This window comes from Gossypium raimondii, chromosome 13 (genome assembly GCF_025698545.1).
Source record: "Gossypium raimondii isolate GPD5lz chromosome 13, ASM2569854v1, whole genome shotgun sequence".
In the NCBI taxonomy this organism is placed as follows: Eukaryota; Viridiplantae; Streptophyta; class Magnoliopsida; order Malvales; family Malvaceae; genus Gossypium; species Gossypium raimondii.
Window position 1 is genome coordinate 23284112 of NC_068577.1, and position 13684 is coordinate 23297795.

Sequence of the window (13684 nt, forward strand, 5' to 3'; positions counted from 1 at the left end):
AGAGCAACGAGGAAGATGTAGCTGGTGCTAATTTGGTCAACAAAGGGGGTAATGATTTCTTGTTAGTGTCAACAAGCGAAAGCTCCGAGCTTATGTCCGAGTGGATCTTAAATTTAGGGTGTTCTTTCCACATGTGTCTAGATAGAGAATGGTTCTCCACATATAGTTCACTTGAAGGTGGAGTTGTGCACATGTGAAACGATTCATTCAGTGAGGTAATCAATATTGGTACTGTTAAAACCAGGATGCATGATGGGATGATCAAGACACTATTAGATGTCAGGTATGTACCTGATTTATGAAAGAATCTCATTTCCTTGAGTATTTTAGACTCAAAAGGTTGCAGAATCAACATCGAGTCGAACGATATTAAAGTATCTCGTGGGGCTTTCGTTTTGATGAAAGTTAAAAGGATCGACAACCTTTATACTATGTAAGGTTCTATAATGACCAATGAAATCAGACGCCTTTCGTCTATTATGAAGTCGAAGTCAACTCGTTTGGACCGGAGGCAACTTGGTCATAGGAGGGAAAAAGATATAACCATTTCGTTGAATAGATTCTCTTTTGGATGCAAGTTTTGAAAAGTTAGAGCATTGTGTTCATGAAAATCAGACCCGGGTTAGTTTGATTTGGCAGTAGACAAGTCGAAGGCTAGAAGTCTTCCAGCTTCTAAGCACAAATTCAACTCAGTTAATTTCCTGCAGAGTTCAAGATAGGCCCGTGACGGGCTTTGGCAAAGATGACGTTGTGGAAATACGAGTCAAGGTGGAGATTTGTTGAGTATGCCACGTATTTCAATCAAATTTGAAAGATAATCTCCCAGTGAAACTCTATTTATTTGTTTCAGTCAAACTCTGATTAGTCTAGATTATTTTATTATTATTTGACCTACGAATTTAGCCTATAAATAGGCTATTTTAAAACCTTAGAAAATACACCCATAAAGATTAGAACTCATAACACTTTTGGAGAATGTTGAGTTTACATTTTGAGAGTTCTTTATTTTCTGGTTTTGGGGTTTAGTTTTTTATCTTTATCTTTTGTACTCTTCGTTCTTTTACCATTATAGTAAAATTATCTTTGCCTGTGGTTTTTTATCCTCTTTGGAGAATTTTTTCACATTAAATTTGTGTATTCAATTTATCAATTTCTTCCGTTATTTTTTATTTGTTCGTTGTTTAATCGGGTCGATCCCCAACAATTTTAAACAAGAGCAGGAGTTGTTCTCAAACGACAATTACACTAGATAACAATTTTTTCTAACTAAAGCTCTCTTTTGAAAATAATTGTACTGACCATAGCTATTCTCAAACAACGATTGTTTCCTACAACAATTATTTTGAAGGGAAAATAAATAAAATGACGTTGATTATTTGTTTTAAACATGGTAATACAATTTCTTGAATTGGTAAGAATAATCAAATTTGAGAACCTTCCCAACGACTTTGCAATTTCCCGAATAAGGACTTCATCATATAATTTTACTTGAAGCCATGAAATCTTGATCTCAGCATTGTAGAAGAAGAAAAGATTTCTTTTGCTGAGAAGTTTTAGTCCATGTTTAGGACAGTTAAATAATGTCCATAGATAACCTAAGGACCCTTTTAGTGGTTTAATAATCTAATAATTCAAAACTTTTTACTAAAACGTATTTTCCATATCAATCAATTGAATGGTTTCAAACATAGATTGAATGTTGGAGTGCAAGGCTCTGTAACCCATTTGCATTGGGAGAAGGAGAAGTCCCGACTTACCAGCATGAGATCCATGAACCAATTTATTTCCATTATCACATCCTCAGATATGGAGTTGTCCCTAATCTGAACCTTCTTCGTCACCCTAGCCTCATCTATCTCTGTTTGCCGAGATAGAAGAGTCCTCCTTGAAGACCATTTACAATCAGTCCTTGTATATATAACAGTTTCTTAACTTGAAAATATTTTATAAAAATTATAAATTTAACAGAACTTGAAGAGCATCCTTAAAACACTTGGTTTCCGCTTTAGTTTGTCCACTTAAAAGTGTATCAACAAAAAAACTATTACTTTCTCGGTTAAAGTCATCCCATAATTGACAATATTAAAAATTAGAAAGGATGTTGTTGAGATCAAAGAACTAATTTTGTTGATAACTTTTGCTGCTTCTGTACATACATTGGTTTACAGCTTTTTTTTTCTCTTTCACAAATGGAGAAAGAAAAAAAAAAGAGGAATCAAAATTGTGAACGAGTGGCCCTTTGAATCTCTTATTAGGCCTGCAATCGAGAAGTGAGATTTAGGAAGGCATCTTCTCTGCAAGGAATTGTTAGACCACCCATGGGATGATTGAACCCGAATTCTTCCTCTGCTCGCTTAAGCAAGTCGTTGAACGAAGGATGGTTCAACACAGTTATTGGAACTACGAACCTTTTTCTTTGCGTCTCCCCCACATAAACTGCAATGTGACCTTTCGGAACATCTGGTTTATCTCTTGTAATACCAGACTGCAGCTTGAGGATTTGTTTGGCGCTGGAAATCATGGACGGTAGACGAACACCCATAATTCGAAATAATGAAAGGGAAATACAAGGAGATATAGATATTGAAATTTAAGGTTGCAGTAGTAACTTGTGAATTCTTTCAGGTTTCTTGGAGCTAAGAGGCTGATAATGGATTCTTATTTATAGACAAGGGGGAGATGATCAAAGACGCAAATTGGCTACCGTTTTGGCCTTGGGAGGACCCACTGCACCAAAGGATCACATGGGTTGGCTCATTTGATTGGAGCCAATGATGCAATAGACCAGCCACTAGCTCCCTCTCTTTGGGCCGCACTTGGGGAATATCCGGAGCAACATCGTCAGTGATGCAAGATCTGTTTGTAATATTGACCGTAACGTGTTGAAGTAAATTTTTTTTTTATCAAACATAATTGATGTAATGAAGTTCAACTTTTGGAAATCAATAATAAGTGGATTCGGTCCAAACTAAGCTGTCACGGATGGACCAAAATATTCGTGTCAAGTACGGAACTACAGTCCGTCCCATGCGGTGCTAGCTGGCAATACACTTCCATTTATACAGTATTCTATTCTAAGGTTTTCTTTTAAGGTTTTTCTTAATGCACATCCCATTCTAGGTTTTGGATAAAAAAGGTATTGAAAGCACTAGGGTTACGGAGTTTTTAGGAAAGTACTGTTGCTGACTCTAGCTTATATAATTTTATGTGACAATTAATAGCTATTTATAGTCTGTCCTCAAATTTCAGTTTTGCATATTTGTCAAGGATGTGTCTAATATTTTTTTAATTAAAGAAGCTAAATACAATTAGCCATAATAAATTTTGTATTGGTCAGGTGTTTTCTTGTATCACTTCTAGAACAAGTTGTTTGGGTGGATACTTATAAATTTTCAAACCAACAGAATTATTTTTATGTAAAGTTACCATAAAGTCTGTAATCATATTCGTTGAGCGTGGAGTATACAACACCTTTATATGTCATTCCCTTACTAACTGTTCTCTGATGATTTGCACCAAGCTTGACCCAACCTCTTTTGTCTGACTGTTAATCATATTTGCTGCAACTAAGTTGTCACTGCTCTTCCATGCCATATTCAAACCATCCATAATAACCCAAAGTTCTGCATCAACTATAGAACATATACCTATATTTTTACTATACCCAATATTCCATTTACCTTTGTGTGGTCTCGAAACAACCCGCTAGTTGAGGCTCTACCTATCAACAGATGCTTAGCCCCATCCGTATTCAGCTTGCACCACCCTTTAGACGGTGGTTTCTAACAAGTCCGATTACTTCCCTGATCATTCTACTGACGCCCTGGCCACGGTAATTGATTTTGCATAAGCTAGAATACCAGAAACCTCAGACGTTAGCTTGCAAGCTTCACTACTATTCCTACGTTTCCACACTCTCCATGCAATAATTCCAAACAAGATGTTCCAACTAACACCCGGAAAAACAGAATCATGGACTGTTTGCAACTTTTTGAGCAGCCATTCTTCCAAGTTCATAGAAAAGAAACTATCTGATATTTGTGACAGTACAAATTTGGCCCAAACTGCCAGAGTTACAATGCAATCTCTCACTACATGTAACGGCGTTTCCATTTCACTCCCACACAGACTATAGAAACTATCATCCGTCATACCTCTTCTGCATCATTCTTTTAAAAGTACCTCGTATATTCGAATCTATGCATTTCATTCTCTTGACTGCTAGAAACAATATCACTACTTAGAAAAGATAAAAGAGCATTAGGAGGAATATCAAAATCATGAAAAGAAACAAAAGATAAAGCCACCCTTCGTCCAATGAAAGGATAATTCAGACAAAAACGAACTAAAATAAATATAGTATTAAATAAGAATATCAAATTCAAACACATCAATTTTGACTAAGTCAACCCGTTAATAACATTTTAACAGTCAAATTCTACCACGATATTATTAAAATTGTATGTGTGAAGTCGTGATAACACTTCTGTAAAAATCTCAATAATACAAGGGTCTTAAGAAGTGTTAAAATCTCAACATTATTAAATTATTTTAGTAAATATCTCATGCTTTTTGCTGCGTTTTAGTGATTTGAAATCATGCTGTGTAGAATTAAATGATAACCATTTTATAGAATTCACTTATTTGTGTATTAATTGTGACGTGTGTTTAAAATATGTAGAAGTTTATATGAGGTAACTTATGTTTTATAAGTTGAATTGGGTTATGAGATGATACTCAAATAGATTAAGAATCGAAACAATTTAAATAAAAATATCCATTAATTAAATTAAAATAATCGTGACATTAGCATATAATGGAATTTAAAAACACAAGGCATATAATTATGCATAATAAATCTTAAGTATTCAAAATCTAAATTACTTTTATCAATTATACTAAAACTTCATTGAAAGTTAAATATAGTAATTGAATTATTTTATAAATTTAAATCTTAAAATAATTGGCTTTTTAATTCACACAGGCATGGAAGAAATATGTTTTTTTGTAGTACATGAGTTCAACTTGAGGTGTACCTTTTTAATTAGAAGTATACTGTATATGGTCAAAGCCGATGGCTTTTCCGTGTGGAAATCAAATGATTTAAGAAAAAAAAAAAGAACGTAAATATTGCAGAGTGGCGTAAGACAGCAAATTACAGGTGATAGGGGCGTCGAATTCAGTGGCCATTTTTTTCAGGGATAAACAATTGAAAAGCACATGCATTCACTGACGACTCACCGACTTCAACCATCCGCCATATCTCACTAATTGCATGCATCAGCTCTTTAATAAAATTATTATTAAAGAATTGGATAAAGATTTAAAAAAGAGCTAGAGCCTTTATGCATGCAAACAGGTATGGGCGGCAGTTGAAAGAAGATGAAATCAGCGGCCAAGTTGAAGGCAATTTTCAACTTTCCAAGCATTTAATCGACCAGTTACTGACATAATAAGGAATCTGCAACAAACGCAGCAGAGAAATTATTGGCTTCTTTTGGATGTGGAAACCAGTGGCGATCTTCCTAAAAGAACGTAGTAGTTTCCGGCCCTAGTTGTAATATTTTATATTTTATAAACTACCTTCCAACCTCAATCATAAACTACATGCATGCAAAATTATCACTGCATTATTTTTTTGGGCTCTGGCCGTTTGACAGTCTACCAATAAGAAAATATTGATTTTAAGTTATTTTTTTAAGATGATTGCATAATAACTAAATACAAGACATTGGAGTATTTTTAAAGATTTATATTTGGTGCAGATAACATTTCTTGTAGGAGGATTTATTTTTGAAAATCTGTATAATTATTTTATTTGCATAAAATTATATATCAAATATTATTTTTATTTTATAAATGTTTATTATTGTGCCTAAAGGGAAGACAGAAAAAGTTTAATAACTTGTGTAAAAATTACCTTACAATCCTTTCTCAAGTTTATTAAAGAGTTAATTTGAAGGGTCTAAAATTTTTGTGCCTGTTTCGGATTTCCTTTAATACGTTAATACTACTGATTTAATAGGAAAGCAATCGGTCAGAGATGTAGGCCTACAATTTGCTTCTAATATTTAATACCTTCAAAATTGCCATTAAAAAAAGTGATTGATCTGATTCATTCAAAGTTGCTGAGAACAACAGGTTTTTGTAGTCAGGGAAGAATCATAATCTCATTGCCATGCAATTTTTGCTGTCTTTTACAAATTACAGTATGTTTACAAGCTAAGAAAATTAGCTTTTACTTCATTCCTTGTTGGTGGAGGAAGCATTTATGAGCAGCTCAATACTGTAGTTAGACTGATGAAGTACTCTTCAGCATGGAATTGTGAGGCCACCCATCGGATGGTTGAATCCGAATTCTTCCTCGGCTCGATTTAACAGGTCTTGAAACAAAGGCTGATTCAAATAAGATACCGGAATCACGAACCTTTTCCGGTTGCCTTCCCCGACATAAACTGCAATATGGCCTTTAGGAACATTTGATGTTGCCAATGCTGCATTCCCAATTTTACCTGAAAGAGTTCGCTGGAGCTTTTGTTTTGCATGAGCTAACCCCATTAGTTGAATACCCATTTTAGAGAAGATAATCGATTGCACAAAGAAGCTCACGAATATTTGATTTAAGTGATAGAAAGCGTTAGTGTTTATGAAGATTGAAGACTTGGTTTGAGAATGGTATCTTTAGTGCCATAATATATAGAGGGAGATAGCAATTTGCAAACCTTAAAGACACTGGATAGGGTAGTGATATATTATTGAAAGAATATTTAGAAACATACCAGGTGAAGCAATTAGTTAAGTTTCACATGGTTCTGTTTTGTCTGCTGCTAGGCATCCTGCCCTACCACCTTAAAGAAAATGGCAACTTGTTAAATTTTTATGTGAATATAACTTCCCTATGTTTTGATCTTATAAAGGCACTGACTGTACCAAACACTCCTCTTGATCTTAGACTATAGAAGATTCATTTCGATTATTCACTAAAGCATTGAACTTAGACCTTGTTCCTTGGTTGCTTTACTTTGTGCCAACTACCCAATATACTTTTGAGGGTTATTGCAGATCCTCTATATCCCTAAGACTTGTCTGAAATGATGTATTGATATCAGCTAACTTTAGTAATAGTATTAGTATCCTCCTCATCCATTCATTTAAGACTGGTATCTTGGACTACTAACTTGGTCAAGTCACACTCAATTCAGCTAATGAATCCATTTGTCAAAATAAATTATTTCCAAGTTGCAACTACTATTTCCTTTTTGGCAATATCAAAGCTCTTAGTGATTATCCATAGTAGATGCACAACTCTGCAACAGACGAACACACTTTCGAAAAGCTAGTTATAAGTTTGGGTTGCGGAATGTATTCTTTAGGACTATAACATAACATGATAATAAAGATTTTATGGTTCATTACTTTGATCATGGTTTATCTGCCGACGAGTTAGATTAGTGTGTACCATATCTTGTTGACACGTCAATGACATACATGCACATATTATTATATCTTTGAATGTTCAATATATGGTCTTTGTCTAATTTATGAATCTCTTAATGCTCTATATATCAAATGCCTTGAATACCAAATGTGAATGAATGGTCTATATCAAATGAATGCATCAAGGTGAAGTGTAAGCATCAATGTCCTTTTTAAACTGTTCTTGTTGGTAAATATCAGATGATTCCCAGCAACCGCATATTTTCAAAAGTTCTTATCTCTGATTTTTCTTTACAATAGGTTACGAACTGAAAGAATAAGGAATAAAATGAAGCTTCCATTAGCAATCTGTAACAACTAAGTAATAAGTTTCTTAGTGGATATCAATAGGTATTGTTCTTGATTCATGCATGAACTAATACTGGATTTTCCTACCTGTTTCTGTCAAACATAAAGAGATCACTGAACTTGTGCCAAATCCTCAAGCATAAAGAGATTATTATACTTGAGACAAATCACATTGTTCAACAGATGGTTTTGTGTGATACAACATAATTCCCTACCAATTTGTGCATATAAGTTGAATTGCTCATTTAGTGAATCAGGAAACATGCATGCAACTATGTATTGGCATGCCATTTAGCAAAACAATGAATAGTTTGATCTGCATATAGTCTATAGCAGTTTTCTTCTTTCAGACTTTCACCCATTGATATGTTGGCCTTGGACATGCATTGTAATCATATAGTCCATGAGAAATTCAGAAGAATTTCAGCTGGACCACCATAAATTTTTCTCTTTTTCTTTTCTATGGATTGGTAGGCCATGATAATTCATGATTGAAAAAGTTATATTAGCATATCTTTGGAAATCTTACCAATGTAGCTAGTGGAAGGCAAATCCATGTGACTCATGACATATGTCGACCTTAAACAAAACCCTTTAAAGTGAGTCCTATCTTCACCACTTAAATTACTGTCATTTACTGGTCAAAGAAACTTTGGAATATAAATTCACGTATGCCACGTATTGCTATACAGCAATTCTTTTCACCTTTTCCTGTTATCCAAAACTTAAGACATACATCTCAATATCCAATTAACTTTAAAGAGATGCAAATTAATTAAGTCAAGGCTTTCCCTGTTCCTAGGATTGTTAAAGCTAAGAAGTTTGTTTGGAACATTCTTTTGTTTCCAGAGAGACCACTGTCTTGCCTGGAGGCCATTTAGCTGTCTATATGGAGAGACTCGAAAGAAGAGATTTGTTGTTCCAATCTCCTACTTGGAGCAGCCTTCATGTCAGAGCTTGTTTTGTCTAGTTGAAGAAGTGTTTGGATTTTTATATGTACAGTCCCTATCTATTCGACACTACGACTTCTGCCAGATGGTAAAATATTAACCAGTTCACAGAATTTATACCTTACAGAAGTGATCTGCCACTTGCTTGCGGTCTATCATTTCTTTCTCCGTTTCGTATTTTCTTACTTACATATTAGGGCTCATTATCTAATATCTATTACGAGGGAATTGGCCAAATGACATTAGATTAAACCCAATAAAAGCAGTTTATAGAGTTAATTACCGAAAACCTAGCCATACTTCTTACAATTCCATGGAAGACATGGATCCTTTTTGTCATGGTGGAATATAATCTCATTTCAGGCCATTACCAACTGTAGCATTAATGTAAGTTAGAACTTGTCCGGAAGCAGTGCGATAAGGCAAATTAATGATCAGCTCAGCTATTGATTAGTTAATACGAACATGGCACGCACTTGGACACTTCAGCATCAAGGTGGGGTGTGCACGTTAGAGTTACTCGAGGGTTGACTTTTGCTTTGCGTACAAGTTCCTGATACAAATTGTAGTTGACAGGATCAACTAATTCAAACTTTCATTGTAGAATCCATGTATGTCTGAAGTCAATATTTAGTGATTCTAGACATAATTGGCATAACATCATTTCTAGGATGTTTTAGTGCTTGTTTTCAACTTATCATCCCTTAAAATCAAAATTTCACTCACCAAAGTTTCCTAAAACCACTCGATCATACAAGCAAGGCTGGTCTTTGATACTTATCATCACCGAAAGATTCATACAGAACAAACAGCATAAGCAAGTCTGGTCTTTGATCCTTATCATTACCAAACATTTAGGGCCTTGCATACTGACTCATAGTCGCTAGTGGATATGATTATTTTGATTATTTTGCTTCATGATATTTCATCCATATAATCTGCTACGTAAAGTCATTATCATCTGGCCATGGTTGAACGATATATAGTATTTGAAATGGGCCATGATTGTCGGTTTCATCGAATGGTGGCCTATTATAGATTGCAACAGAATAGACTAAGGTACCTACTTTGTCAAAATGTTATTCTTTGTTGGGGCTCAAGGCCACGTGATTCCTCACAACATACCGCTCTAAGGTACTCTTTCTTCAGTCTTCACCATTCAATTTGCCTGTGACTGCTTACCAATGACCATAAAGAATTTGCCCTCTCTGTGCCAATTGCCAAAGCCATTCCTAGACAGTCAAGTACTTGTAAAAGAAAAAATCACAAATCACAAAGTAATGGGTTTGCACTTGCAGAGAATTGTTAGTGCTAAGAAGAATCTAAAACGGACTCTTTCATCTTCGGAGACAACAACGGTACCTAAAGGCCACTTTGCTGTTTATGTTGGAGAAGCTGAAAGGAAGAGATTTGTTGTCCCACTCTCATTCCTGAAGCATCCTTCATTCCAGAATTTACTAAGTCAAAGCTGAAGAAGAGTATGGATTTAATCATCCTATGGGTGCTCTGACTGTCCCCTGCAGCGAAGAAGCATTCATTGAACTCACCTGCAATCTGCAAAGCTCATAGGAAGAAATGATATAAAATGTATGAAAATGGCTAACCAAGCAGAGATAGATTCTTTTAGGAAAGCGAGTGTATATGGTGGATTGTTTTCTGCGATCCCATGCCCGCCCTTGTGTACTTAATCTAACAAATATATAAATGACCACTTAGGAAAAACAAAAAGTTGACTCGTTCTTTTCATGAATTTCGTTTCTGATGGTTAATGTGTGCTGTTTCATTTTGTCACTTCACCCTATGTTACTGAATTCGGGGCTGTTGAATTCAAATATGTGCGGATACTACGCGTACCTTGTTTGCTGCCATAGTTTCTGCTATGATGGCATGTTATTGGTCTGGAAAGTAACAAATGACATTAGAAGCACTTAGACTGCTGATCATCTGAACTTCATGTATATTACATGGATTTGCTGTTAGTGCGGAACCTCAAGCGAGGAAAATCTCGAATACACGAACAAAACACGAACAATAACTCGAACAGAAAAACGAAGCAATAGGACAAGCTCCAAGACGTGTATCAAGCCACTATTTTAAGTGTCACTGATCTTCAAGTGTCAATTTGGTGGTTCTGAATAGATCTGATATTAGCATTTTATTGCAGGGAAAAAATATATCTTTTTAATCAAGTATCATTTGAAGGGACGGTATATACTAATAATATGCACCATAGATCTATCAAAAATCCTAGGACAAGGTGCATATTACATACTACTAGATAACCTTGGCTTATTGAACATAGCTTCTATCACAACCATTTATTTTTGGTTGCTTCCATGTTAAATTAAAATTTATTTCATGCATCCAGCTTTGCAGCGTATCCTATTCTCTTTTTCAGCTTTACTTATCCAATTAGTCTAATCCTTTCCAACATTTTCTTGTTCATATTTCCTTTATGTCCGAAGCATGTTCAGCCAAGCTCAAAAAGCTTTCTATACTTAAAATCTTGAGTGCCAATTTCCAATCTTTAGCCTGTTCTCCATTGGCCATTTTTTCCCCATTATAAGTTTTAGACCAGGCCAGAGTTATTAATGAAGGCAATCTTTTTCACAGTCATGGATTGTTTATTTTCTAATTTGTAGGGCACACTGTTTTGTCAACAGACAACAGTATGAATTTTCAGCCCTAATATTGATTTGTAAGCATTGGCCATTTGGGGACAATACCATGTGACACCCTCTTGAACAATTTCCAAACCCCACCAGAATGCATGGTAACCACTCAATCTGCAATTCATTAATATCCTATATACATTCTTCCATCTATATATACAACTGCATTATCCACATCACAACCAAGGAATTCTCATATCCTCCTCTACAAGCAAATCTTTCCATTCATCTTTTTGAGTCTTCTCCATTATTATTCTTCCCACTCAAGTTACTAACAGCAATGGCTATCCGTGTGCCAAGAATTATGCATGCTAAGCAGATTCTTCGTCATTCTAAACTGTTTGCAAATCAAGCAGCCTCGGACTCAACGGTTGTTCCCAAAGGATACATTGCAGTGTATGTTGGGGAGAGCCAAAAGAAGAGATTCATAGTTCCAATCTCATTCTTGAATCAGCCTTCGTTTCAGAAGTTGTTAAGTATAGCTGAGGAAGAATTTTGATTCAATCATCCAATGGGTGGTCTCACTATTCCTTGCAGAGAAGAGGTTTTTGTTGATCTCACTTCAAGCTTGCATTAGTAGCCAACTGATAAAAGAAATTTAATCAGCTGATACAATTTTTGACCATTCATGTACATCCTTCTATTCATTTGGTAGAAAGAGATGATTCAAATGAATACTCTTCTGAGAAATTGTTTTAATACAAAGTACAGCGGTTCTATTCTCAAAATTTCCTCTTGTTAAATACACTGTTCAGTTCATATTGGTCCTTTACACCAGTTGTCGTGTCTGATGAACATGTAGCTATTGGTAGCAAACCTGAAAACATCAAAATCTCGTTCCAACCCAAGCCTGCAATCCTCCTCGCTTTCCATACCATAAATATTTTTCCCAGGAAAATAGGTTAGTTGAAACTTGAAAGAAGGAAAATCATCAGGAATGGATTTGCATTAACTTTGGGTTAAAACGAACCAGGCCTCAGTCTTCTTATGCCAAAGGGTTTAGAACAAACCATGAAGGTTAGTATTGTTTGGTATGATGGGCAAAGTTTAGGAACTGCCTGTGAAGATATTGGAGGTAAAGTATGGTCCATCCATTGCAAGGCTTGTTGCAATGCTGGCCACATAATGAGACTTTGCCCTTACCATATTGATTGCTCAATGCTGCCACAATGGAAACTGACGAAGTTAAAGTTTGTGGAAATGGCCTTTCAAAACAGAGTTGGCTGCCAATCTTTTTTTTTCCTTTTGTTTGTCTGCAAATCAATTTGATCACTGATCTTCAAGCGTCAATTTGATGGTTCTAGATAGGTCTAGTTGTGACGAGAGCTACTAGTACAAGCTACCAGGGGGTACTTCACGTGTACTTCACAAGGCTTTGTCCTGCAAATACCAACTGATATTAGCATTTCATTGCAGGGAAAATGATCCTTTTAATCAAGTCTGAAGCATATTCTATCCAAGTTCAAAGAGCTTCTCATATGTTTAAAATCTTGAGCGCCCAACAGTCCTTTTCCAATCTTTAGCCTGTTCTCTATTGACCATATTTTTCCCATTTTAAGTTGTTGGCCAGGCCAGACTAATTATTAAGGAGAATGCTTGTGGTAATGTAGGAGCCTGACCCCCATTGTCCTCTAAAGTTATGCTGAAGATTAAAGAGTCCTTTGCTATAGCAGCCTCATGGCTCTCAACCATGCCTGTCCATTATTTAAGCATCTACATCCATATCTGACTCTCATTGTTAATTTCTTCTCTATCTACATCAAATACCCAACTGCTCCTTTCCAATCTTGTGCTGCCCACTGGTTGGTTTTCTTTCAAAATTGTAGGGCACATTGTTTGCCAACAAATAGACCTCACTATGATTTCAACCCTTAATCCCATAGAAGATCATAAAGACAAGGCCATGTGAAACTTACTGAACAATATCCTAAAGAAACCAAAGCAATGCCACTTATTTCCTTGTTTTAGAGGATTTTTTTATTTTTGTTGTTTACCATTCTTCTATATATAGCAACATATTTAGACTACAAATCAAACCTAACTCAATTCTTCACATTACAACCTCTCAAAAGGTCTCCCAACACAACAGAAACTATGAAATCTTGTAATTTGATCAACCGAAAAGGTATGGCATAGTAGATTTGCTAAACATAGATTAAGAAGAGTTTGGTTTTAATCATCCAATGGGTGGTTTGACAATTTCATCTGACAAAGATATGTTCATTGATATAACTTCTTGCTTGGATACACCATAAGAGAAGCCAACATATACTTTTT

General features: G+C 35.4%; 2 protein-coding genes and 2 pseudogenes across 2 annotated transcripts; 2 read left to right on the top strand and 2 right to left on the bottom strand.

The window, feature by feature from the left end:
* Positions 1-2101: 2101 nt before the first annotated feature.
* LOC105767083 (auxin-responsive protein SAUR22) lies at positions 2102-2647 on the bottom strand. The gene has a single exon (XM_012586608.2). The coding sequence runs from the start codon at positions 2540-2542 to the stop codon at positions 2252-2254; it is 291 nt and encodes a 96-aa protein (XP_012442062.1). The 5' UTR covers positions 2543-2647; the 3' UTR covers positions 2102-2251.
* Positions 2648-6092: 3445 nt separating this feature from the next.
* On the bottom strand, positions 6093-6839 carry LOC128036044 (indole-3-acetic acid-induced protein ARG7-like). Its single transcript, XM_052626633.1, has one exon. The coding sequence runs from the start codon at positions 6571-6573 to the stop codon at positions 6313-6315; it is 261 nt and encodes an 86-aa protein (XP_052482593.1). The 5' UTR covers positions 6574-6839; the 3' UTR covers positions 6093-6312.
* Positions 6840-9748: 2909 nt separating this feature from the next.
* LOC128036043 (auxin-responsive protein SAUR21-like) lies at positions 9749-10400 on the top strand (annotated as a pseudogene).
* Positions 10401-11595: 1195 nt separating this feature from the next.
* On the top strand, positions 11596-13374 carry LOC105767071 (auxin-responsive protein SAUR23-like; annotated as a pseudogene).
* The last annotated feature ends 310 nt before the right edge of the window (positions 13375-13684 follow it).